Source organism: Lutjanus erythropterus, chromosome 8 (genome assembly GCF_056507025.1).
Source record: "Lutjanus erythropterus isolate fLutEry1 chromosome 8, fLutEry1.hap2, whole genome shotgun sequence".
Taxonomy (NCBI): domain Eukaryota; kingdom Metazoa; phylum Chordata; class Actinopteri; order Lutjaniformes; family Lutjanidae; genus Lutjanus; species Lutjanus erythropterus.
The window spans coordinates 38,143,934-38,170,257 of record NC_139324.1 but is presented as its reverse complement, the minus strand read 5'-3'; the positions used below and the strand labels follow the sequence as shown (position 1 = coordinate 38,170,257).

The following is a 26,324-nucleotide window of genomic DNA, read 5'->3' as shown; positions in this document are numbered from 1 at the left end:
TTTTAAGTAAACCAGAGTTGGGAGCAGTTCTCTTTACTTTCTCTTTTGAGTAGTGCAACCTATGTATAATTTTAGATGTTATCAGACTATGTCTGGCATTTACAGGACATTGGTGAATATTAATAATGTGTTTTTCAAATGTTTATTCATGGAAAATCGACTGAGTTCACATTCATACAGGCTGAAAGAATATACAATACAATGTAAAAATATCAATAATACCAATGAAATGATGAAAAATACCTAGCAGACAGCATCTGGCAAGAAACATATACAGCAATATAAACAGTAAAAATCACAAAAAAGGGAAATCTAAAAAAAAAGTCTGTCAAAATGATAAAATGTAAGAAAGTTCATTAAAAACAATAAAGAGCAAATATGTCTACAATCAACCACAGCAGAACACCGCACAACAACCAGAACACCTAGTGGACTTCTACTTTCCCAAAATTTTTCAGTGAGGGGTGACTCATCTTCTCAACAGACGATCTTTACAGTTCTGTTCCTGTTCGCTCAGCTGGCGCACGTCCTCGTTGTTCCTCTGAGTAACTCCTCTTGACAATAGACGATCTTGGAGCGCCGGTTTCTCCTCACAGCTGACAGCCACAAACCACAAAGCGGGACCCGCTGCAGATTTTGCCTTTTCCCGGCCACTCTGCTGCCTGTTCTCTTCACATTTCAGCGACAGGAGTTTGTACTATTTTTGCGGGATGCTGACATGTTCTGATTCAGCCTGCAAGCGATGAATGAAACGAGCACCGAGGGGATCGGACAGGGGCCGACGGAGGTTCTGTTGACGTCGGGCTGCCGAGACCCGCTGGTCGGAGGATGGAGCCGAGGCTGAGCGGGGATGGCAAGCCGTCCGTGTCCTGGTTCCTCGGCCCTGCCCTCATCCTCTCCCTGCTGGCGCTGTTAGTGAGCTGCCACGGAACGTGCAAACACCGTGCCCCGTCTCCCGGCGAGGTGAGCTTTGCTCTGTTCTTATCAGCCAAGCTAACGTAGCTATAGCGCTGTGGTCGTGCATAGGAGGGAACCCCAGACCCGCGAAAGAGCTCGCGAGAGTGATCATTGTAACCTATTTCCCTCATCCTAACAAAGTGCTTTTGTCCCTAAGCATACCCAGGTCAGAACCAAGGCGTTGTCACACTATAAAACATAGTTGGTGCGTATTAAGTGCCATATGAAGAAATAATGTGTACAAATCTCACGAGAGTTCCGAAAAATCAAGGGTTCCCCTCCAGCACCACCCTCCGCTGCCAGGGTGCTGTGGCTAAGTTGGCTCAACGTCGGTTGTGACTAAAAGGGGCACTCTAAACTTGTGCCACTCTCGCGAGATTTGTACCGGCTCTTTATTCATTGTGCATTTTAGACAAATTATTTATGTTTTATAACATAACAACCTTATAGTTAAAGTCTGGGTGGGTTTAGGGACAGAAAACACTTTGTTAGGATTAGGGAAAGATCATAGTTTGATGAAATTATCACGCTCGCGAGATCTTTCGCCGGTCTGGGGTTCTCTTTTAGACTCAACGTCAGCGGAGGGACTCAGCTAGCTAGGACGCTAGCTGTGGTAGCTAATTAATGTTTCTGTGCATATAATGTGATAAGATAACTAGTTTACTCTAAGTTACTCTGAAATAGATTGCTGGACACTCAGTAGAGCCAACGTTGATTGTCATTATGATATAAAACATCAGTTGTTGAGCGACATCCAATGTAAGAATAGTGTAGCATGTTCAGTTAGCTATTTAACTGAGATTTGCAATACAGTTGGTTAGCAAGATAACAGGCTAACAGCAGTCTCCGTTAGGGTTTATTGTAATGACAGTAACCACAACCTGCAGTCAGTCATGTCAGGTACATTTAGTGAGTAAAGAGTGCACCAATCATTCCTCAGTTATAACTGTTCTCCCTAAACCTGCTCTGTGTTCCCCTAGCAACAACCAAAATAACACTTCCGGGTAGATTTCTTCAGCGTAAAAGCACCGGCCTAACGTTGACTAACTGATCAAAATGCGTCAAAATGTACTCAGATGTTCTGTGTAGTATTTTCAGTGGTCAAAATGATAACATCAAACAGCGGAAATGCAAACTATAATTAAAGTTGAAATAGGCATTTTTTTTTGCTCTGACTTGGCTGCAGACTAAAGACACCTCCTACGTTTCAATTGGTTTTGTTATTTTCTTTTTAAACACAGCTAAGTTATGGACATTTTGTACTTGGACAAACACCCCTTCAGACCTGCCCTTTCACTGTGGACATCATTGATTTGGTTTGATTTGATCCATATTGCTCAGCCTTCACCTGAGAGTTCATTAAATGTTAAAAACAGACACTTTTTCTGGATGTTGATTTCTTATTGTTTCTTTTGTTGCCTTTCTTTAAGGTTGTCCATCATGTGTACCTGAAGCCTGAGCGTTTGACTAAAAGAAGCTCCCCTGACGACCTTCAGCTGAAGATAAAGATCATCTATGACTACAGCGTTGACCAGTAAGCACTGCAGCAGCTCACTACAGTCGCTGACAGTTAATGGTGAAAGCTTTATAACTCTCATGAAAAAAAAATTAAAGCCGCAGCCTGTGATTTCATAATTTAGTATGATAGTATGAATTATGTGCCTGTTGTCCCCACTTTGTGACTACAGTATGTAAGAGTAAAGGATGTGTTTTGTTTTCCTCTCTGCAGGCTTCCTGCAGACAAGAGGAGACTGGTTAAGGTGAGGAACTTGTGTCCAACCACACTATGTGATTTGTGGGCTGTGGTCAGATGTGTGTCAGACTGAAACAGTGCTGTTGTCTGTGTGCATGTGTCCCTCCTCAGGATAAGCTGTTTCCTCAGGCCATCGATTACTTGCAGAGGGCCTTCAGTGTGAGGCGCAGGGTGGGGCCTGTGCTGCTCAGTAGGTATGTGGCCCCTGTCCAATCACAGTATTTTCATCTCTCAACTAAAGCTGACGTTCCACTGCACAATGGACCAAATTCAAGAAACACTCATGTGACTAGATCTGCTTGTGATGTATGTCTCATCCGTCATGTTTCTCTTCAGTAAAAATTCTGAATTAGTTGAATCATGTAATCGAAATTATGTAAAATAAATATATAAAGGAAACTTACTTTATCATAGCAACATACATATCATTTGTTAGGAATATAATTTATTCACATCTCTGTCTAGTGAAAGTCTGTCGCTTCCTGTATCATATTTTCTTGCCTTTGCAGTCCACTAGTTGCTCTGACACTTGGCACTGCTCAAAGAAGCAACACTTTACCCATAAATAAAAGCTTGTTTCTTATGATGAAGTCAGTCTGGAGAGCTGAAACAGTGTATTTGTTCTCTAACCGCCGCGCAGAGTTAATTAACAGCAGTGCTTGTTCTCTGTCATCTCAGACAATGTGCAACCAATCAGTACCTGAGGAAGAGAGATGACCCTCATCGTTACTGCCAGGACGCCTGCGCAGACGTCACCCGGTGCGGCCCCGTCGTTGTACCACAGCACCACCTGCAGGTCAGGACAGGCTAAGGATAATAGATGGTGTAATAACATGTTTAAGGTCCTTTTCAAACCTTAAAATCTGAACCAAGGTTCATGTTTTGTTCATTTTGCAATTATGTGAGCACACTTAAGAGCTGTGAGGTTTTTTTTCCATCTGACTCCTTGTAAAATTATCTGACTAAATGTCGGTGAAATGTTGCACATTTGCACATTTTATTTTACTTTGTCAAGTCAAATCAAATTTCATTTGTACAGCCTAATATCACACATCACAGTTTGCTTCAAGAGGCTTTACAATTTGTACAGTAAAGCCCATGATGTTTTTCCTTTTTACAGTTTTGATGATAACTTGTCAGAACTTCCTGTCAGTTAAGGAAAGTAGAGAGAATCTGCTATCTTGAGTCATTTGGATGCTTTGGCTACAGATATGAAAAAGCAAAAGTGAACCTAAGATTGATCCCTGTGGGACACCCCATGAAAGGAGGAACTGCCAAATTCCTGCTTAACCAGCACAGATTTTCGATGCTAAGCTATTTTTTGAGTGTTCAGTGACCACGTTTTGTGATCTGAGATGAAGGAGGGTTGAGTGTGATGATGAGGCAGAAGAGTAAGGAGGAGAAAAGTAGAATGCAGGCTGCTAACAGAAGGAAAAAGCCCAAATTGAGGAAGCAGATGGTGATATGGATGGATGAAGGGATGACTGAGAGAGAGTGGAAGGTTAAAAGGATAAAGGGAGTTTATTGTTGGGATGTTAATCTCATTATGTTTATTGTTGACGCTGGGCAGAAGCTAATAATAGTGCTGCAACCTCTGCTTTGACTATCTGTTGTTACTGCTGAACATATGAGGCTTGTTATTTAAAATGTCAAAGTTAAACCTCTTATGCTTCACAGCGTATTCATTATAATTTACAAAAGGTTTGTCCGATCTCACTGCAGAGGAGTTAAAATAGAAAAGGAAAATAAAATAAAACCTCACGGCAGTTTAACCAAACTACAGGGATCACTGGGGTTGACAGGAAGATAAAACTGTGCATCATCTTCATAAAAATGAAACAAATGATAAATTAATTAAAATTAAGAGTCCCTTTGCTCACCCTTGTCTCATGTGCTTTTCTTCTAGCAATGCAAAGTGTGCAGTGAATCGGGGAAGTCATGCGGCCCCTTGGGGCCCCCGGACGGTCCCGGAGTGGAAGGATCCGACTTTGTGCTCTACGTCAGCGGCATCACGACAGAGCGCTGTGGACAGGAGAACATAGTGGCCTACGCTGCTTACTGCCAGCTGGAGGCAGAGCTGGACAGGTGGGGGAGGACCACAACATGATGATAAAGCCAGCAGTGTTTTATTTGTGTAGTGTTTATTAATATATAAAATGTGTGTTTGTGTCCTTTAGACCTATAGCAGGCTATGCCAACCTGTGTCCTGCCATGATCTCCTCTCAGCCTCAGGAGTTTGAAGGGATGCTCTCCACCGTCAAACATGAGATCATCCATGCTCTGGTCAGTACAGCAGCATTTTTCTTCATGTCCAGGATTTGTCTTGAAAACTTGGAAAATGTTTAACTTGAATCATTTCATCTACAGAACAACTTTGAAGTTGCATTTATAGTAATTTAGATGTGATGAAAAAGGCTCTGAGAGTCTGGAAAATCTTTGTTTAGGTACCTTGAAAGTGCTTGAAAAATGCTTGAATTTTATTCCTTTAAACGGCTGGTACAATCTCATTTAAAGCAGGATTGCTTTAAACTGGTACCCAACACTTACCCTCATTAAATTTGAGTTTTTTTTAACTTTGTTTGTAACTTCATACATCAGAATATTGGCTTATAGAATAAGCTTAGAAAGTTACTTATGAGTAAAGGGCCATGTTAACCAAGTCCATAACAGAATGTATGTGGATGATTTCTGTTCACCTCGTGTGCTGTTTCTCTTCTGTCCACCAGGGGTTTTCAGCGGGCCTGTTTGCCTTCTACCATGACGACGAGGGTAAACCTCTGACTCCTCGCTTCGCCAGCGGCCTGCCTGCCTTCAACGAGAGGTGAATACAGTTTGTGTCGAAGTCTGCCTGATAAGAAGTCATCTCGGTTTGCTGAGGCGCAAAGTCTGCGTCTGTACTTTCCTTTTCCACTCACATTCCTCTAAATATTCTATCTGTTACACGACCTCAGCAGAATTACATTCACACATTACAGCTACAAACAGAATCATATAACAATCACAAACAGGGATAAAATATCTGAGCCAAAGGAACCTGCAGTTTGCTGTAAAAACATGACAAGCTATAGATTCATTCAAGTTTAATGTCTTGACAGGCTGAATAAAGTTTAATATGTGGTTTGATAAAATCTACCAAAAGTGACTAATTGAGTTTGTATCAAGATTAGCACTTTAGCTTACTGTAAATCCTCAAATCCTGGCTCTAATTGCCATCAGTGACCGAGAGGACCTGTGCCCAGTTGCATGAACCACCTTAACAACCTGCCATTAAAATATGTTTTACATCCAGATCATATCTGGATATGATTTAACCTCAAGATGTGTCTCCAGTGTCCACATTAAGATCTGACCAGGATCAGTGTTGCCAACTCTTTTACAATGAAAAGAGCAAAAGAGCTAGCATTGATTTGCATACATTTTGGTGAATGTGTTTGTTGCAGCGAGGAAGAGACCATCAGACATATAATGGTTCGATAATTTGAAGTAAAACAAAAAAGTAAAACCTCTCGTCTTAAATTTGTGTGTGTGTGTGTGTGTGTGTGTGTGTGTGTGTGTGTGTGTGTGCGTGCGTGCATGCGTGTGTGTGTGTGTGTGTGTGTGTGTGTCAGCCTGGGTCTGTACCAGTGGAGCAATGCGGTGATCAGGAGGGTCAGCAGGCTGTGGGACATCAGAGGAGGAGAGATGGTCCGACACCAAGTCCACGTCCTGGTCACTCCCCGTGTCGTGGTAAGAAGCAGTACACTTCATACACTGAACACCACATTCAGGCTTGCGAGACGCGACCTGCTGAGGTGTTTTGACCTGTTCAAAATAGCAGAAAATGCCAGAGATTTGTGCTACTTTTGGATGTTCTTGGATGTCTTTATTTTAAGCTAATTGGAGCCCGACCAACAGATCAGTCAGACTCTAAAGCAAAGATTAAAGTTCAGTGACTGTCCTGATACTAAGTTCAGCTAATTCATGTCAGCTGAAGGAAAAAAAAGATTACAGCGTTACATCATCAAGATAAAAATCACATGTATTGATCTGCATATTTCCTTGTAAACTGAACCTCTGTGGGTTTTGGACTGTCAGACAAAATAAGACATTAGAATACATCTCTCTCAGCTGTGGGAAATTATACCAGGTGTTTTATAAAAATTCACAGATTAAAGGATTAATTGAGAAAATAACCTGCAGATTAATCGATAGTGAAAATAACTGTTAGTTGCAGCCACAGACTGGATATATATAAAAAATGAGAGCTCCCTAACAGTGAAGCCAAAGCATCTTGATCGCCCCCTGGTGGCTGACTCATGTACAGGTCATAAATCCTGCCTCCCCAGATGGACCAAACCAAAACAGATTTTCCCCAAAGATGGTTTCTGTCATTTTAGGTAGTTCTTATCACGCTGATGTCTGTTCAAGTGTTCATTTTTCTGATCAGTTTGGTTTTATTTGAAGCCATAAAAAGGGTGTTTCATGTCATGATTGATGACTGAAGATGGCAGCGCTTCTATTCAGGATGTTTTGGCTCCAGGTTTGTACAGTGGGAGGAAGTGGAGACGGCTCATCCATCTTAGTTAAGTCAAGCTGTTCTCAGAGGTGTAAGTGTTTGTCAGATCTGTGTTTGCTCTTCTCTTTGTTTTCAGGAGGAGGCGAGGAGACATTTTAACTGCCCCATCTTGGAGGGGATGGAGCTGGAGAACCAGGGAGGGACAGGGACTGAACTGAACCACTGGGAGAAGAGGCTGCTGGAGGTAACCGCTCTCTCTCTGTCTGACCCTGGAAGTGAGCAATCTGGGTTTCTCCTTGTCCCCATCACTTTCTCTTCTTCCGCCAGAACGAGGCGATGACGGGCTCCCACACCCAGAACCGAGTGTTTTCTCGGCTGACGCTGGCCATCATGGAGGACAGCGGCTGGTACCGAGCCAACTACAGCCTGGCCCAGAGGCTGGACTGGGGCCGCGGCCTCGGCTGCGACTTTGTCATGAAGAGCTGCAAGTTCTGGATGGACAGACAGAGACAGAGGTGAAAATAATACTCTTTAATAATAAATAATACTCCACTCTTCACATGAAGTGTTTCTGCCAGTTTGTTTCCTCATGATCACAAAGAATCTCTGGTGAACCGAGTCATTTTAAAACTTGTGCAGTCAGTCAGACTTATATTTAACCACATGTTGATTAAAAGGATAGTTCAGGCTATTTGAAATGTGACTGTATGAGATCAGAGTACCTCACCAGTTGCGTTTGTGTTATGTTTGTTGTTGCAGGCGACACGCTGTGACTCCGTACTGCGACACAGTGCGAGCGTCTCCTCTGCAGCTCACCTGCAGACAGGACCAGCTGGCCGTGGCCGTCTGCAACCTGCAGAAATACCCACAGGAGCTGCCGCTGGAGTATCAGGTACACACACGGAGAAGCCACGGCTGTTTGTACAGTTCATTTTGGCGTGCGACCAAACTGAGCCGTATTTGCACAGTTAAATGTTTGTTATATTCTATTTTAGTATTTTTTATCGCTCTATCGTAGTAAACTTCAGTTATAATCAGGATACTCTTCAATCATAAACATACTTCTGATCAATTTTCTTTTAATCAACTAATTAATCAATTAGTTCAAATTGTTTCAGCTCTACTGTAAACTATGCTGAAACTATCCTTCTGTAATATTACTTCATTGTACTGTATGTGCTCTACTACTAAAAATATGATACTGCGGTCTGTTGATATATCATTCTGTTTGTGTGTGTCAGTATTTTGAGAGGATCCCCGACGTGGCTGCCGATCAGCTGTCATTCTTCGGCGGCGCCGTGGAGATCGCCGACTACTGTCCCTTCAGCCAGGAGTTCAGCTGGCACCTGAGTGGAGAATATCAGAGGAACTCGTACTGCAGAGTGTCTGAGAACCAGCCAGGTAACCCTCTCACTGCTGTTAACACTGTGTTGTTAAAGGGACAGTTCACTTTGTCGCGAGCTGTTTTGTGTAGGAACTGCTTTCTGTCTGCAGTAAAAATCTACCAGGACCGTGGAACGGCTCACAACAAGGTCGAGTATCTGGAGGAACCAGGGCATGATTTTTGGAAAAAGATTTTTTTTTGTGCTGCTTTAAGCACCACAAGCAGAGTGTGTGCTGTTCTTGTATCCTACTTTGTGTACTTTCATTGAGTCCATGAATTGTGTCTGACAGCATACAGTGACCAGGTGTCGTAGGACATTCTGTTTGACGTACGATGGATTGGATGTGTCAGTCTTGCAGCACTGAGGAATCTGTTACTTCAGCTGACTACATTTACCTTCAACACTGACTAGACATCCTCATGAGAAGTGAAGGAGAAACCCTGTAGATGCAGCTTTGCATCTGTCCATATCTTTTCTCTGAGTAATCATCAACATCAGCAATCAGCCATCAGTGTTACGTGTGTGTGTGTGTGTGTGTGTGTGTGTGTGTGTGTGTGTGTGTGTGTGTGTGTGTGTGTGTGTGTGTGTGTGTGTCTGTGTTCAGACTGGTGGAGAAACTACGGAGCGGAGCAGTACGGACCGGACTCTGTGTGTTTGTACCAGAAGTCGGCCTTCATCATGGAGCAGTGCACCAGGAAGATGACGTACCCTGACTGGGGCTCTGGATGCTATAAGGTGCCGCGAACACGATCCTCAGCAGGTTGTAACGGTTTGATTTCTGCGCTGCCAGACTCACTCACGCTGTGAAAACACTTTCAGGTGGCGTGCTCGACTCAGGGTCTGACGGTGTATGTTCAGGATCGCTCCTTCCTCTGCGTCCGTAAAGGTCAGCTGCTGAGCGTTAGCGTGCGAGTCAGCGACTGGGTCTACAACGGCGTCCTGATCTGCCCCGCCTGCACCGACTTCTGTGACGACTGCCCCCTCCCCCACCTGCTACCACCCATCAACACCTCCAGGAGTAACCCCATTGGTCAGTTTCACTCGTGATCATTTTACGTTTACATGCGGCTACATGCTGCAGAGTTTGATCCAAAACTCAAAAAATGAGTGAATGAATTATGAGTTTTCTCAACTTTTTCTTTTACAGTGTAAGAGTTACTTCTATGCTATCTAGGTTTTGTAAAATTGCCATGATTTTTAGACGTATCTACTGGTTAAAATGTTGAATCTTGTTGAATCTAATGAATTGAATCTTGATATTCAGGTACTTGTGAATTGTTTTTAATTTTCAGGTTTGAATATTGATTAAAAAAAAAAAAAAGATTAATGACCACTGAAATAAATGCCGATGTTCATGTGAATCTGTTTGTTTGTTTGTTTGTTTGTTTCAGACCCGTGCTCCAGCTCTCCAGGTCTGGCCATCACTCTGTGGCTCCTGCTGCTCAACCTGCTCCCCCTAGTGGCCGGACTGCTGCTCTGCAACTGCAGCTGATAAAACACAAACACACACACGAGCACTATGGACAAACAAAAGGTAGCTGGACATTTTATTGACCTAAACACTCACCTGCAGTCCTCTGTGGACTTAAGCTGCAGACTTTTCTTTCTTCCTCCCTTTTTATGCTTCCTTCTTCCCCTCCTACTTTTCATCATTCCTACGTTCTTCGTCTCCATTCGCGTTCTCCATCACTCGTTCCTCAGGACCTCCGCTTTCTCAATCGACCGTATCTTCATCTCTTACCACTGTCAGGGATCTTTTTACTGACACTCCATTCAGGTGCAGCAAGCGGTGAATCACGAAGAACATCTGGAACAACAAATCAGATCACGTATCTGGTTCGAGACACCAGACTGAACATTTTATCTGCCTCTTTTTTGGCCATTCCACCTGGAACTTCAACTTCAGATCGTCCTGCTTCACCAGATTAATTTTTCCCCTCTTCCTGATGTGTTTTTTTTTCTCTCTGTTGAATCTTTTCTTGCTCAAATATATTTGAAGATCAAGAGGAACTGACTGTGAATCACTACAATTCAGAGCAGATTTTACAGCCGTCTGCTGTCTGCGATCAAACACTAAACCAGGAGGAAATGTAACAAGAGTCGTCACCGGCTGCTTAAGGAGGACAATTTAGGTATTTGTGCGTCTGGGCGGAAATAAAGCAACAAACACTTTTTTTTAAATTGTGCTTTTAAGCTGAACTATCAGTGTACTTCCTGTGACTGAGGCGACAGAGGGATCTGTGCAGTTTGGGGACCCCTGGTGGCAGCAGGAGGTAACTGTGTACATTTTTCTTTTCTTTTTTTTTCTTCTTCTTTTTTTTTTTTTTTTTTGAGTTTTACCCAGAAAACTTGTACTGTAAATATGAATGTGACACTTTCCTAAGATCACTTGAGTTTAGATTTATTACTTCCTTTACTTTGAGCAGATTTCATGTCGCATTAATGAAGGAATGAGTTTCTGGCAGTTCAGTTGTGGGATTGTTGTAATTTAGTGATGAGTCAGGGGTGTTTTTATTTTAGAATCTACAGAAGAGTGCAGTGATTTTTTTTTTTTCGTGTGAATATGTTCAGCCTCCCAGCAGTTTTAGGGGTCAACAGTTCAAGATAAGGTTTCCAAACAATGGCTGAAATACGGAGGCAAAGTCTTGGTATGCCTGCTGCCCCCCCCCCCCCCCGGGATCTTATTTCAGAGAATACATGTACTTTAATCAAATAAGTCAAATATTTCAGATCTTATGTCATTGTGCCATGAAAGGTACAAGTGATGTTTGCCAGTTTTAAAAAGTCAAGAAAGTCTGTTTTTATTACATCATCTAGTTTAGTGAGAAACTACTTGGTGAACTACGATAAGACAATCCTTTATTAGTCCCACATTGTGTCAGAGCAGCAAGATGGGTAGCAAAACATGAAGAAGCATCTATAACAAATGTAAGTAAACCAGTATGAACTAGAGGAAATATAAATAATAAAAATGATAAGAATTACCTATTAAACAGTTATTAATTTCTATCTAATTTTCTGTCAAAGCCTCAGGGAGCCACTGGAGAGGCATAACACATCTACGATATGTATCAGTGATAAACACGTCATCAGTGACAATAAGAAAATTAGATATTTTCACTGGATGTGTAGTCTCTGTAATTCCAAATATTTTACACTCTTATGCTTCAACAAACTGCAGTTTTCTCAACTTGCCAAGTTATCTTTTAAATTGACAAACATCACATGTGTAATTCATGACGCAGTTCGAATGGGATCAAAACAAGATCTGTCTCTTTCCGTTTATTACTGTACAGATTTTTTCTGAAATAAGGTGCCATGGTGGTTCCACAGGAAGGGGAGGGACTTCAGCTCTCTCTCTTGGACCCAACAAGGCTGTGGCCCTTAAATTGAATGTGTGTAAATACAAAGGAACAAGTACAAAACAGCAGGCCTTGATATGAACCCCAACTTTAAAAGTTAAAGAGAGAGGAGATGATTCTGTTTGGTGGTGTTTTTGGAGGCTGTTGTGTTTGCGTGTGGTTGGTGGTGTGGTGTTGTTGTACTGGACTGCATGGACAGATGATTAGCATTTAACACCATGAAGTAGAATCAGTCATTTAGATCACCGTAAAAACACGGAAGGAGCAGGAACAAAAAAAGCATGATAGCTCTTTTTGTTTGTAAGGACCAAGGCCGTTAATCTGTTGATTGACAGTGAGATTTGACCAATCAGATCGTTTTCATGCCTCACCCAAACAGTGATCGGGATGCCGGCGTTCTGCTGGGAGCGGAGCAGATTTTCTCCTGTTTTTATTTAACATTTTGAACAAATGTATACAGAGTAGAGGACTCAGAGGAAGAATAAGCCATGCACACTCGAACAATGAAAACCTGAACAAGCCATAGTTTGATGACGATGATGATGATGACGATGACAGGGTTTTTTTAATTTTCCCCACAAAGAAAGTAAATCCCGACACGACAGTTCACTCGTTCATAAAACCTGTTGAAATTATTCATCTCTCCATTTTACATTCCAGCTCTCACTGATCCAACACGATGGTTGAAGGTGTTTGTCATCATGTTTAGCGTTGTCTCATTATTCTTCACAGCAGTATTGAATGCATTTAGATTAAAGGGGCAGTTCACCCAAACTGAACAAATCAGCATACACATTTTCCTCACTTTTACTCAGTGGTATCAAGCTGATGATGATAGTTTTTTTTTTTTAGCCTGGATAGCCAGCTTTCTAAACCCTGACACACTGAAGCCTTCATTACATAGGTTGCAGGAAGTTTGTTGAAAATACAAAAATGATATTATTCCTGTGTTAATTAACACAAAAATCATGAATTCTGACTGAGAAAGCTCTATTATACCATTGATTTCTGCCTAGTTCTTGCCACAGTATTTAAAAAATCTGATGTATGGACGGGTTAAACTGGGGGTAAATGGAGGGCTTTTCCATTGGCACTTTTGGCCATGCAGAGTCAAACATTGCCACATTGATCAGCGTTGTCATTACCAGTTTAAACATGCTGAGCTGAGCAAGAACCAAACTTTAATCCTACTAGTCCACCCTAGTCCAAACATCTAAGCTTTCAGTCGCACATTAACAAGCAACGAAAACATCTTTTTTTCCACCTTAGAAACACCTAAAGTACGACCACTTATCGATCAAAATGATGCTGAAGAACTGATCCGTGCCTCCAGACTGATTGGCATTTGTGAACAGTAACAGTTTTCATAGTTTCACATAGCCAGACGTCTCTCCACAGCACTCAGCTCTGGAGAAAGCTCTGGCTCTGTGCTATAAGGGGAGAAAAACACCCTGCCTTGTTTTTGCGTTTCTTTAAACCTATCACAATTATTTTGGGCGGAGCTAAGCCCAGGATGCAGCGACGGTGCTGCTGCAAATAGCGTCATGGGAGAACTTGTTTTGGTGGAACATTTGCATGTTGGGAGGCGAGCTCTGGCATTAAAATGACTACATCACTGCAAAAGAAAAGGTAACAGCTGTTAGCTTGTTTATATTTGTGCTATTAGCATCCCAGGTGCTAATTTGCCATTTTCAGGGTGTAGGTTGCAGCTCAGAGGTTCTTCTTGTTTCCTGGGGACTTTAAAAACGCAAATAGCGGACACCATGATACCGTAGTGGGCACCCAGTGAGTGAATGCCTGAGCAACTGCAGCGTCTATCCACAACTTTGATTAGCAGTATGAGCTGTCCTTGATCAGGACTACAAGATTTTTATCTGGAGTATCTTACAAAGTTATTTCTTAGTGTTTTGCTGCCACCACAAACAAAATTCCTTTCATCGACGTTGTCCTGAGGTGGTTTCAGCAGCAGATATCTAACGTCTAAGCAATAAAACCAAAATTACAGTTTCTGCAGGCTTGATACCACTGATTGTCATCATCATCCTGAAGGATCATGGGATTGGCTAAACGTTTGACACACACCTGGGTTGGTTGAGTTTCCAGTTTCCAGACCTGCACAATAGACAAACATGTTGGTGCCACAGTGAAACCAATGGTGCTTATTATCAAAAAGGAGTTAAAATGTACAATTTAAATACATTATAAAACAGTTTTATTACAAAGAGACACAGTGTTTAAGAGAAACGTTTTATTAGTGAGCAGTGAACTGCATCATGGGTTAATTATGATTGGTTTTATCCACAGCACTGTGGGAGGAAGGTTGCGTTCACTGTCAGCATGCTCTTAGAGGTTGAACTTGTCAGTTGTGTGATGGTGGGTTGATGATACACTACAAGGAAAATATTTTTAATCTTTGAATGGAAGTTCACTTCAGGTTAAAGATGAGTTTGAAGCTGCAGTGTGACGGCAGGCAGCTGTTGTTTCATCTTGTTTTGTTTTTACACCAGCGGGCTGTTTTAAAACAACAGAATCTCATGTTTGTGCAAGAATATAATGTGGAAAAAAGCTCCAAACGAGTTAGTGGACCTTTGAGCTGAGATGGTTTAGTCACACGTTCTGTTTCCAAGGCAACACTGGAGCCTCATTTAAGCTTTTCATTCCTAAATGCTGCATTCTCATTTTATATAATGAGCTTGGTCCAGATGCTGTTGTATTTTTGGAGTGAAACTTCTTCTTCTGTTGTATTTTACTGTAGCTTGTTCATTCATGTTAAACTGCAGCTTCATGGTTATTATTAGTATTATTTTAAGATGAAACACTAAAGCAACTGAACTGGCCTTAATGTTGAAGGTCTCATGTAATTTAAAATAACTCGTTCATCCACTCTCCTCCTCCATGTGTCACTCTTTTCACTACATCACTTGACTTTTTTTTTCGTTGTTGACATTAACATTTAAAATGATTTGCCATCTTTTAACAATACAAGTCAGTACAGACCATTGACATCTATAAAGATGGACGACATGACAGCTCCCCAAAGGTGAAGCCATAACATCTCGATCGCCCCCTGGTGGCTGGCTGCAGTATAGGTAATAAGTCCCACCCCCTTCCATGTTAGCAGATGGGACAAACTGAAAAAATCAACACATAAAATAAATGTTTCCCAAAGATGGTTTCTGTCATTTTAGCTAGATCTTATCACACTGTTTGTTTGAGTGTTAATTTTTCTCATTAGTTTAATTTTAATTAGTTACTTGATGCTTTATAAAGAGGTTTTCCCCTCATGATTGACATCCGAACCAGGCTCACGACTGAGTCAGCTGGGCGTGAGCGCAGGACCTCGATACTGCGGCTCCAACCCTGACCACTGCTCTACACACTTTGGTTTCAAATGACGGCAGCAGCACAAGATGGCGGCGCTCATATCCGCAATATCTCGGCTTCATTTTTGTATGTTAGCAGGAAGTGGAGACGTGTCGTCCATCTTTATTTACACTCAGCATTTCAGACTAAATGGCGTGAAATGACTGAAGACGTTGGCATTATTCATACGTCGTTTGCTGTGACCAGACTGGAGGAACTGAAGGAGCAGTTTCTATTTTTATTTTATTAATTGGGTAAAACTTTATTTGAAGGGGTGTGTATAAGACTGTCATTAGACTGTCATGTCACCAGTCTTCATGACCATTGTCATCAAGTGTCATTTGGCCAAGATGCCTTTGTTATGACAACTTGACATTATCATTAAACTTTCACATGTGGTTGGTTTTGTCGCTGGCCATCATGAGACCATTGTGTCAAGTGTGTCATGAATATTTTCCTTCAGTGGTATATTTTATTACACTACCAAATACTTTGTCATGAATAATTTCCAGGAGCGGGTTGCACCAGCTACTCTTTACTAAGCCTGGTCCTAACTGCTAAATCAGTTTTGTTAAGACCAGTCTTTAGAATGAACTTAATGTTGGTCGGACCAACCAATCTTCAGCCTAATCTCAACCACGCCTGGTCTTAACAACGCACAAACATGTGAATGCTCACAAGACTCTGACTGTTGCCTGGCAGCGTGTGTCGTGCGTCGTGTCTTGCTGATTTGTAGGTGATGATCTCTAATTTGTGGCAACGTTACAGAGGATCAAAGACAAACAAAAGGCTGTTTTGTCTTGCATTGACAGCCAGTACAAGGAATTGCTGACTGCTGAGCAGTCCATCATAATAAATAATAAGCAGTGGACTTGGAGAGAAATAATGGAGGACATAAATGATGTTTCTTTCAGTAAAATAGATGGACAGATGTCAGTGACACTGTCTATTTTAGCTCATTTCACTCCTTGAGTGTTCATGGCACAGAATAGAAGGTATCAGTGACAACAGGCTGTATGTATCTGTAATCAGGCTGGATTCTGACTTTATGTCTGCTGACCAGGCATAAGATTTACTTCTGGTCTTAGCAGGAAGAAGGTTTAAGCCTTGATGGTGCAACTGGTGGTGCAACTATTTGACTTAGAATGGCAAGTTATGACTGACTTAGCTTTAGACCAGGCCTAAGTCCTGTTGGTCCAGCTGGTCCCTGGGCGTCAGCTGAAGTGATACCATTGGTACATGTCATTAAATGTTATAAAGCCAGTTTGACGACAGAGGACAGTACCAAAGAGACAAACAGCAGATAGATAGTTTACTTGTTGCTAAAGAACCGCTGTCAGCTTATCTCTTTTCTGTAGCTGGAGTTAGCTTGTTAGCTCTGTTAGCTCTGTTAGCTGTGGTATGAGCCGCCTCATTAGCTGACTCAGCCCTGTGGTACCAGGAGCCAAACCCTCGTCATCAAACTGGCCTCCGTCTGTCTATAACATAACAGGTGTTATAACATGGTTATGACAGTGTAATGACAGTCTTACGCACACCCTTTCAAATAAAGTGTTGCCATTTATTGAAACTAACAAATGTATTTTTCCACGTGTCTGTCAGGTTCTTAAAGACGGTTCTGTTCAAACTGAGGTGGAACACGATGAACTGCTGGTTGTTTGTTTACAGGTGGAACTTTTATTATTTATATCACAGAACTTTTTAAATTCATGCACTGTAGAGCTTCGTGTCATTACTGTTAGTCACGTACAGCAGACTGAGACAGACGACTTGTCCTCAGTCCGCTTTTTTAATGTTTTAAAGGGGCATTTCACCTAAAACTGACTGTACACTCATTTGGCTGAAGGAGATTCTGTTTTACTTTATTATTTTTGTGTGTGTGATTAAGCTGTTTACTGTGATGATGGACTGAAGTTGTACTGAGATGATTTTGTTTGATATCAAGTCTTAAAGTCAGCTTCGGTGAAAACTCCAGCTGTTTCTGAGGGTTTCCTCAGAAACACATTGAGTCCTTTGGTGAAACACTTTGCGTTGTTTTTATTTTATTTATTTATTTTTTAGAAAAAAGGGCTGCTTTTTAAGACAAATCAAGACAACTCTGAGATATTTGTCAAAATAAATGCTGTCTGTATCCCAGAGACATCCGTGTTCTGTCTTTCTTTAATCTGATGTTTTACATTCATTCAGTTTAATTACATCTGAATGTTTTACAGTCGCTCCGTTTTTATATGCAAGACCTCAGTATCTCAAAACCTCTCAGATTGTTCACACATCCTTTTAATTCAAAGGTCATAATATTTGTCGCTTTAGCCACAAATATGGGTTATTCTACCAAACTGGTGCAAACTGCTGCATCACAACCAAAAAACATTTAAAAAGCATTTAAGAGTGAAAATCCTAGATGTTTACTTGTTATCTATTGCAAACCAAAATAATATTGGAGAGAGCAGTAAGCTGAACATATATATAAAATGGTTATTTGTAAGGTACTTTGAATTGGGAGGTAGCTGTATCCTGAATTTTAACATATAAAAATGATCCTAAAATGATTTTTCTGCTCGTTTTTAAAGTGTGTTGTGAGTCTTTTCTTTCTTTCATGTAAAAATTTCCATGACACGACCAGAACGGTGTAAGTTTGAGTCCATGTGTCGAGGCTGAGTTTTGCCGCACAGCTACAGTTTTGATCAGGAAGTCAGGCTGTTACAGATAAGAACAGCTGTTCAGGACTGTGCTAGCTAATCGTGTGCTGACTGGCATCTTTCAGAAATTATCTAACCCGAAACAGTCACTGCTAAAACGTGATGAAATTTCACTTGTGACACGACTGTTTCATTAGTGACAAAATGGAACACTTAATCCTTTATTTTGGGGGAAATAAACAAAATTTTATTATGTTATGCAAATCAAAAATATTTCTGTATAAACTCCATGTCAATTAACATTCTGTAATGTGATGAATACCAGCTGAAATATAAAACTTATAAATCTGTTACTACCATAACTCTCTAACTCAACTGAAATATGACATTTTGTCAAAAATAAAGTTTACTTAGTTATCAGCTTAGATGTTCTGATAGTGTTTACCTCAATGAATCCTAACTAAAACGGTATGATCATTATGCCCTTTACAAAGAAAAACTGGAATCAAAATACATTGAATCTCATAAAAAACTATGGTCAATATACACCTTTTTATCATGTTATATATTACTGTGTTTTAGTAGATGTAAATTTTGTAAAAGGAAAAATATTCAAACATGCAAGAATTAAATGTACAATTACTAGAAATGTGTATCTTGAATATTTTACAATTTACATGCATACAAAAAAAAACTTCATTTCAAGATGTTTCCAACCAACCAGTTCTGTTTGATAAACCCACAGCGGCCGTATTTCCCACGTCTCCTGCCTGCACCTGAACTGCTCATTACAGGCACATTATCAACAGCTGCTGAACTTAATTTGGACCTGTTCTATAAAATCCACTCAGCTGCAACATTAACAGTGCAGTTAACGTTTGTTTGACATGGAAATTAATCTGGTTTTAAACAGAGACACGCTGTTCAGATGTAGCAGCAGTTATTCATCACGAGAGGTCGTATTAAATATTTCACTTTAACAAACAGACAGAACTGTGTGACACTTCAAAGACTGATTTTCTGAGTATTTCCTCCAGACGTCTGCAGGTGTTTCTACCTGTTCAACAGTCCAAAACATCACAGGTGCTGCAGCTTTACGTCTCTCCGGTCAGACTGTCCTGTCGGACGCAGGTCGGGTCAGTTCCTCCGTCCCCTTGACCCACAGGAAGCCCACCTGGGTGCCGAAGTTAACTCCATCTCTGACGTGGGAGAAGAAGGCCTCGGGGTGACAGGACGTGCAGGGCGTCACGCAGGGCCGCTGCGTCACCGTGTCGTCGTGGATGTGTTCAGGCAGGACGCCGCCTCTCTGAAGGAGAATTCTGGGGCAGGAAGTTGGACATTTGACTCAATTAGTGACAGTATTTGTTATCTCTAATGTCACCAACAAATAAATTATTAACGATAACAGGAGCTGCTGACAGCTCATTCACAACACCTTTAATTTGACTGAATATAAACAAATAGAGAAGATTTATCCTACAACTAACACACTGAATCCATGGTATCATTATGATTCATGTTTGTGTCTCCCAAAGAATTATGGGAGCTTAAGGCAAAACTTAAAAAATACAACAAATAAAGGTAAGACAAAGGATGACGAGTTCATCTAACTGTATAAATTTAATATGGAAACAAAAGATGATGAGTCCAAACTTCTCATAACATTTCAATTTTTATTTAGACTGTTTTGTTTTTTTACGTAGAAAGTTTTAGAGCATATTGTTGTTAAACAGATGTTTTTGTTGTTTATTTTGAAGATTTTATTGTGTATTTTGAACATTTTGTGTTTATGTGGAACATTTTGTTATTTATTTATTTAGAGCGTTTTATTATTTATTTAGAATATTTTGTGTTTTATGGAGAACATTTTGTTGTTTGATATTTGTTTAGAATATTATTTTGAACATTTTGTTATTTATTTACAAAATGTGTCCTGCAACATGTGGGGTCAGCTTTGTTTTTAGCCGATCAGTTCTCGATGACTTGCCACTGCCATTTAAGAGAAGTGAGGAGTCAGCAGTCATTATAAAACAGAACCGTCAATAAAACACTTTTTTCAATGTTTTTCAAGAACTGTGAATCACTGCAACCTGTTGGCGAGGCGGATGTTGACGTGCGGTCTGGCTGACTCGGGATCAGGGACACAGTCTGGATGGATGCTGCTGAAGTCCAGCGCGTGATCTCTGTCCAGGGTGAAACAGCACGCCCCCACCGACGGGCCCACGGCCACCAAGATGTCGCTCGCACGAGAACCGAACTCTGTCACCATGGCCTCCACCGTCGCCGTAGCAACCCCCATCAGGGTCCCTCTCCAACCTGAGGACCGGTGTTGGAGAGTAAGTACTGCAATTCTACTACATCTCAGAGGAAGCGTTGTTCTTTTTACTGCACTTCATTTATCTGACAGCGTCGGTTTCTGTACAGGTGAAGATTTTACAACGTGACCAGTTAGATTAGATGAAACTACCCAGCAGTTCATAAGATTAGATCCACCTCGACATCATTCAGGTTCGACATATTCTGGAGATAAACGAGCAAACCGTCCACCTGCATGAGCGGCTCCGATGACCTTCGACACGGGATCGGCGAACAGGATCGGCAGGCAGTCGGCTCCCGGAGCTGCTAAAACCACCCCCGTCTGATTGGTCACCATGGCGTCGTAGCTCTCCGGCTCAGCTTTCCCCAGAACCCAAACATCGTTGGCGTGGTTCACCTGCAGGAAACCAGACGACACGTCAGCGCCAACAGTCAGCGTCTAACTGGTTTCTTAGTGTTGATGGTAAACTTAATATTTTATGGTTCAGACTGATGGAAGCACAAAACTAGAAATCTGAAAACATCACATTAGGTTCTGATAATGGTGATGGACCTTTTTTTTTTTGCAGAGGTTGGACCAAGTCATTGTTCTGCAAGTCACAAGTAAGTAAAGTCTTTTCCCTCAAGTCCCAAGCCAAGTTCTAAACTTAGAGTGTCAAATCCTAAACAAAGTCAAAGGTCCCTGTGTGCACATAATGTGTTCGTAACATGTGGGGGGTTTGTTTCCATGGCAACAATATCTTGAATGTTCCTATGACAGCTATTGTTGACAGTTAATGTCACGGTCTAGCATCACCTCTTTGATTCAGATGTATTTGTTTGACAGTTTTTCACTGTCAGAGTCAACCAGAAGATTACTGCCTCACTTTGACTCAGCTCGTCAGCTCAGCGCTGCAGGAATCTGCATCTGTTCTACCGTCTTAAAGGTGTGGTTTTATACTGGCTCGTCTGGGGTCAACCACATGCCATTTCCTGTAAATTCTTGACAACAAAAGCTTTAATTATAAAGCAGCAAAACCAGGAAATATTGTATTTTCATAAGCAGTGCCTTGACACAGATCCTATCAGCTGGAAGCAAATATGAAAGTAAAATAAAGGGGACACTTCAGAGTAAAAACAGAGACTCAGGAGAGAAATTTCAGTTCAAAACCACAGAGATTCACATATAGGTTTACAGGAAGCTACACCAGTACTGAGTGCTGAACTCAGACCCTTTTGAAAACGTATTTCCTCCTAGGCTGCTGCACAGACATGAGTTGAGTCTCTGATCTCCGGCGTGCACAGAAAGGTGAACTCTCCTACAATTTCTTGGTTACCAGGGTGAAGAGTCCCCTGGCATATAATCATACTCCAAGATACAATATCATACTGATGTCAGAAGTTGGCAACAAAGAGCTAGTTGATTATTTTCCTTGAAACAAAGGGCCCACACACCCACCGGACGCTCACTGGATCAAGCTCTCTCTGAGTAACCAGCAGAGTTGGACGATGTCCAATCTGAGGAGACACACCACCTCAAATACAGAATGCCTTTAAATTACAGTGTTACAGTGGTAGAGAGCTCAGTGGTCAATGACTGTCAGAGAAAATGATATGAAATAATAAACAAAGTTGCAAACATAGTTACAATGTCACTTTCAATTTGATATAATCTATCAAGAAAATAATAATTTAAAAAAAAATTACCAATCTAAACAGCTAATTTTAGTGAAATAAGTCAGTCACACCAATCTCCATTCAAAAATCTGTCAGTTTTACAATACTTTGCTCATCAGGAAATGGAACTTGAACGTCTTCAGCCTTTATTAAGTGTTAAACTGTGTTGCATGAGACTTATTATTTATTATTTTTGAACTGCTTCACGTAACTGACAAGTTGCAATTGTGTTTCATGCAGTTTGCAGCCTGCCACTAGTTGCATGAAAGTTTCACCATGTAAAACCAGCCTTAAAGCCCAAGTGAAGTTGCCAATCCTGTTGCATTTTGTCAAGTCTGAAGTCATTCAATTTGTGACTGGAGTCTGATTTGAGTCCACACCTCTGGTATTCCAGTACTTTGTGACATTTCATCACCAAACAATCAATAATCATCAGTTTTAACATGACAAAAGTTCAACGCTGGCCCTGTAAAAATGCAAAATGAGACTTAAAATTATTGTTTTTGTCTGAGGAGTCTGATGGCTTTGGAGTGAGCACATGTATAATCTTGTGTTGTACAGGACAGTTCATGTGAAGACAGTTCGGTACCTTGGAGAGATGCAGCGGCTGAGGGTGGAAACCAGCGTGGAGGGCCAGACGCCGTCTGTTCTCCCGCACCACGGCCCCGGGGTCCCTCCTCTTGCTGCTGCTGAACAGATTCAAGGAGGACAGCGTCGGGATGTAGGACACGCCGCCTGCACGAGTGCTGAAGCCGTGACCGAAACAGTCTGAGAGAGAGAAGGAAAGAAAGAGAACGTCATAAAAACTGCTGTTTGTTTTCTAAGGACAGTCACACCAATCTCCATTCAAAAATCTGTCATCTGTCATTTAGTAATGTTGCTTTTGACTTTATTTATACAGGTTGAGTTACCTGAGAACATGTGCTGTTTTAAAGCCTTGTCAACAGATTACACTGAGGAATAAAATACTAACTAGAACAGAAAGAGTTAAACAGAACTGAATAACAGACAATAGTTTTTCCTGACTCAGGTTTGGTACAGGGTTTGGACCTTGTGACGCTCCAGATGGCAGCAGAGATATAACATGATATGACAAAAAGTGAAATGTCTTAATTAAAAGCAAAAGCAAAACTAAAATGGTAGATACTTAGATGAAGTTTGTTTTGGATTTGTCTAATTTTTTTTTAATTGGTAGAAACTTAAAAGGAGTTTGACATGGGTTCTTCATTTAATTAGGAAACATCTGAATGAGGTTTGGTTCAGGTTCTTTATCATTAAATTGGATGATAATTGACTGTAGTTTGGTGTAGGTTCATCGTGTTCTCTCTGTAGTTTTGTACTGGTTTGTCTCAGGTTATAATCAAATTTTAAACTACTTGAATATAGTTCTGTGTTGGTTCTTCACACGATGTCATGGGACCCTCTCACATTTCCCTTAAATTACATAATACTTGAATGGAGTTTGGTTTGGGTTATTTTTGCATTATCATTAAATGGATAAATATTTGAATGGAGTTTGGTGTGAGTTCTCTTCTCATTAGTCAATGACAGAACATTTATGACAAAAATAAACGCACAACAGTGATCTGTTCAAAGTGTTTGCTCCAAAAAAACCCACACATTTTTGTGATAATATTTGGGAAGAGCATGTTTTTCTTTGTAACATTGTATTAAACCGACCTGGAATGAGTGTTGACTTCAGGACTGTGATTGGTCCCTTCAGCGCAGGCAGCTGCTGCAGAAACTTGGACACTTCTTCTTCGTGGATTCTGTCTTCTCCGTCAGGTGCGTCCGTGTGGGCGGAGCCTCTGCAGCTCGGACAGGTGAGCTCGTCCACAGACCTCACCTTGTAATTGAAGGTGTACACGGCCGTGAAGAGCTGCTCCTGGTACACCCGCAGCGCCTCTCGGCCCCGCGGGGACGTGAGGACGGTGACGGAGCTCAGGTCCAGCTGGTCCACGGTCTGCTTGAACCGGAACAAACACTCCGCCGTGGAGCCCCGGTCCAGCACGTGCACGCTCCCGCACGCGCCCGCTAAGCCGTTTTCGTCCCGGTGTCGTTCCCCGCACAACAGGAACACATGCGGCGCTGATGAGGGGTCGAACTCCTGCAGGGACTCGCCGGCGCAGGCGGGACAGCAGCCGTGGATCAGGTCCACCAGCACGGCCTCAGTCATCGCAGACAGTCGGAGGGGATGTTTAAAACACAGAGGAGCGCTGACATGAGCTGCTGCCTGTCCGCGTCAGAGACACACAGGAATATGTTTGACAACCTCGCAGAGTTCTGCAGAGTCTCCACTTCCTGCACCGTCCTCCTGCAGCCTGGCTCCGCCCACACTGGAAAGCCCTGACACGGACTGGAAATTCTCCTCAGGGCCGCTTCCTCCAGTTCTGCTGACTGTCAAAGAAACCCGGAGGACCTGCGAGCAGTGGTGAGGACACAAACTGGGGCACAGTTACAAACAAGGGGGGCACTTTTGTAAAAAATGAGTCAGAATGTGTTGCAAAAAGTAGGGGAGACTGGGGACAATTGTAACACTTTCAGTTAGCCTTGTTGCACCATCTACTTCTATAACCTAGATCAGTGTTTCCCAAACTTTTTTCGTGGGTACCCACTTTTTAAAAATGACAAAACACTGCGGCCCATTTCACAACAGTCCTTATCAGTTCGTTCTGGGAAAAGTTCATCTGTGTATAAATGAAAGTTCCTGATTTTTTTACTGCCATTTCTGCATCATCATATTATCTTGACATATTACTTAAACCACTAACACATGTTAAAACTTTAAAAATAAGAAATGAATTAATTTAGGCTGAGTTAACAGGACGTCTCATTGTTATAATTTCCTCTTATGAGGAAACGGCATCGTGAGACAAAATAAGTACATTCAGATGGAATTAACAGGCTCTTCAATTTTTCCTCTCATCAGTTAAAACATGAAAATTTAAAATGATTTATAAAAGGTGTCCTGCAGATATAAATCTTAAAGGGATAGTTCACCCAAAAATGAAAATTCAGTCATTAACTACTCACCTTCATGCCGATTGACTTCCATTGTTTGGGAGATTCCTCAACTCTGTGTTCCTGTGAAACTCAGCAGTATTTTGCAGACCAACAAAATAAACCCGACCTTCAATCGGCATGAGGATGAGCACATAATGACTGAATTTTCATTTTTGGATGAACTATCCCTTTGGATGAACTATCACGCCGTAATCTCCAGTGTTTGGAAATGACTGACCGAGATTCTCAAACTCTTAATAATGTTATCAAGATACCATAAATTTTCATAATTAAATTGCATAAAATACGAGCTCACTGAAATGAAATTTAAAATAAGTTTTCTCTTTCATGTATTTTCTGTTTCAATATCAACCTGCTACATACGGTCACGATGACGCACGTAGCGCCTGGTCAGGTCAGCCATGGTTAGTGGAGATGACATGAACTGTGCAAAAATACTTCAGCTGTGGCTCCAAAAGGGAACTATTCTGAAGAGAAGTGCAAACCAGGAGGAGAATATTTTCAGCAGTCACGCTCAAAGTCATGTCAACAACAGTGAACTAAGCACAAGTGTAAAGCATCTGCCAGCACCAAGCGGTGCACAATAGTGGCACTTTTAATATCTAATATTTTCTGAGGTGCTACACAATGTGAAAAGTTTGTGGTTCAAAATCCAACATGGCCGCCTTCACATTGTAACTTGCATGTTTTTTACAGGGATAACTTTGCTAATTTTGAAAAAAAGTTTCTCTAAGAATAAAAATTATACGCTTAGTAATATGTCAATACTAATATTTACTTTATAGAAGCAATCTATAATTACTTTATATTTTGTACCTTATTTTATAGTAAATTCATGTTGAATCTGTGTGAATCAAATGTGATGCTGCAGGTACACAAGATAATTTATTTCTGAATCCCTCAATCATAAATACACTGTGAAAGGAACTAATGTAAGAGTGAACTGTCACCTTTAAATGAATTTAGAGTGGAAATTTAGACATTTCTAAGTGTTGTTTATATATAAATCCTGCTGTCATTATAATTTCTATAAACAGTTATGAGCAAATGAGCTCTTTCTAATAATTGTCATTTTAATTGATTTTCACTAAAACAATTCCTTGGCTGTCATAACTGTGTGTTATATTGACAAATTCAGATTACACTGACCAAGCAAACAAACCAAATGAAACCAACAACACACGTCCTCTACCAGTATCAACCATTCTTTAAAATATTGCATCAATGAGTCGAACGCAACCAGACTGGAAATTGACGTTACACTTTGTTATTTTTGCTTGTCTCTGTTGGGACAGAATGAACACAGGCGTGGGACGAATCTAACACATCAATAAACTTTCTTATTGTTCAGCTGTGCCTCGGGATGTTTCACTA

The 26,324-nt window shown here is 41.2% G+C and overlaps 2 protein-coding genes and 1 long non-coding RNA gene across 4 annotated transcripts; 2 read left to right on the top strand and 1 right to left on the bottom strand.

Moving 5' to 3' along the window:
* The first annotated feature begins 338 nt into the window (after positions 1 to 338).
* lmln (leishmanolysin-like (metallopeptidase M8 family)) lies at positions 339 to 20,162 on the top strand. 2 transcript variants are annotated; one of them, XM_084725473.1, is made up of 17 exons: positions 339 to 963; positions 2,388 to 2,491; positions 2,687 to 2,717; positions 2,822 to 2,904; positions 3,389 to 3,506; positions 4,617 to 4,795; positions 4,888 to 4,993; positions 5,437 to 5,531; positions 6,319 to 6,436; positions 7,342 to 7,449; positions 7,533 to 7,720; positions 7,965 to 8,097; positions 8,447 to 8,606; positions 9,195 to 9,325; positions 9,410 to 9,620; positions 9,982 to 10,124; positions 20,026 to 20,162. In XM_084725473.1, exons 1-16 carry the CDS (start codon positions 829 to 831, stop codon positions 10,080 to 10,082), a joined length of 2,001 nt encoding a protein of 666 aa, XP_084581599.1. In that variant the 5' UTR covers positions 339 to 828; the 3' UTR covers positions 10,083 to 10,124; positions 20,026 to 20,162. The 2 variants fall into 2 exon arrangements, with proteins under 2 accessions (XP_084581599.1, XP_084581598.1); XM_084725472.1 differs by lacking the exon at positions 20,026 to 20,162 and having other exon boundaries at positions 9,982 to 10,170.
* On the bottom strand, positions 18,952 to 24,237 carry lacc1 (laccase (multicopper oxidoreductase) domain containing 1). Its single transcript, XM_084725474.1, has 5 exons — positions 23,607 to 24,237; positions 22,516 to 22,694; positions 20,502 to 20,667; positions 20,045 to 20,270; positions 18,952 to 19,273 (listed from the first exon to the last, which is right to left on the bottom strand). Exons 1-5 carry the CDS (start codon positions 24,100 to 24,102, stop codon positions 19,063 to 19,065), a joined length of 1,278 nt encoding a protein of 425 aa, XP_084581600.1. The 5' UTR covers positions 24,103 to 24,237; the 3' UTR covers positions 18,952 to 19,062.
* LOC146323261 (uncharacterized) lies at positions 20,593 to 22,621 on the top strand. The gene is made up of 3 exons (XR_014771334.1): positions 20,593 to 20,733; positions 20,840 to 20,873; positions 22,488 to 22,621. It is a non-coding gene; the product is annotated as an uncharacterized LOC146323261 (long non-coding RNA).
* Positions 24,238 to 26,324: the final 2,087 nt, after the last annotated feature.

Excerpts from the sequence above, each read along its gene's own strand:
- lmln (XM_084725473.1), top strand. The coding sequence starts at position 829 with ATGGAGCCGAGGCTGAGCGGGGATGGCAAGCCGTCCGTGTCCTGGTTC. Across the intron at positions 8,098-8,446 it reads AGCTGCCGCTGGAGTATCAG|TATTTTGAGAGGATCCCCGA; the intron begins GTACACACACGG and ends TGTGTGTGTCAG. Across the intron at positions 9,621-9,981 it reads CTCCAGGAGTAACCCCATTG|ACCCGTGCTCCAGCTCTCCA; the intron begins GTCAGTTTCACT and ends TGTTTGTTTCAG.
- lacc1 (XM_084725474.1), bottom strand. The coding sequence starts at position 24,102 with ATGACTGAGGCCGTGCTGGTGGACCTGATCCACGGCTGCTGTCCCGCC. Across the intron at positions 20,668-22,515 it reads AGCCGCTGCATCTCTCCAAG|GTGAACCACGCCAACGATGT; the intron begins GTACCGAACTGT and ends GGTTTCCTGCAG. Across the intron at positions 19,274-20,044 it reads AACATCCGCCTCGCCAACAG|AATTCTCCTTCAGAGAGGCG; the intron begins GTTGCAGTGATT and ends TTCCTGCCCCAG.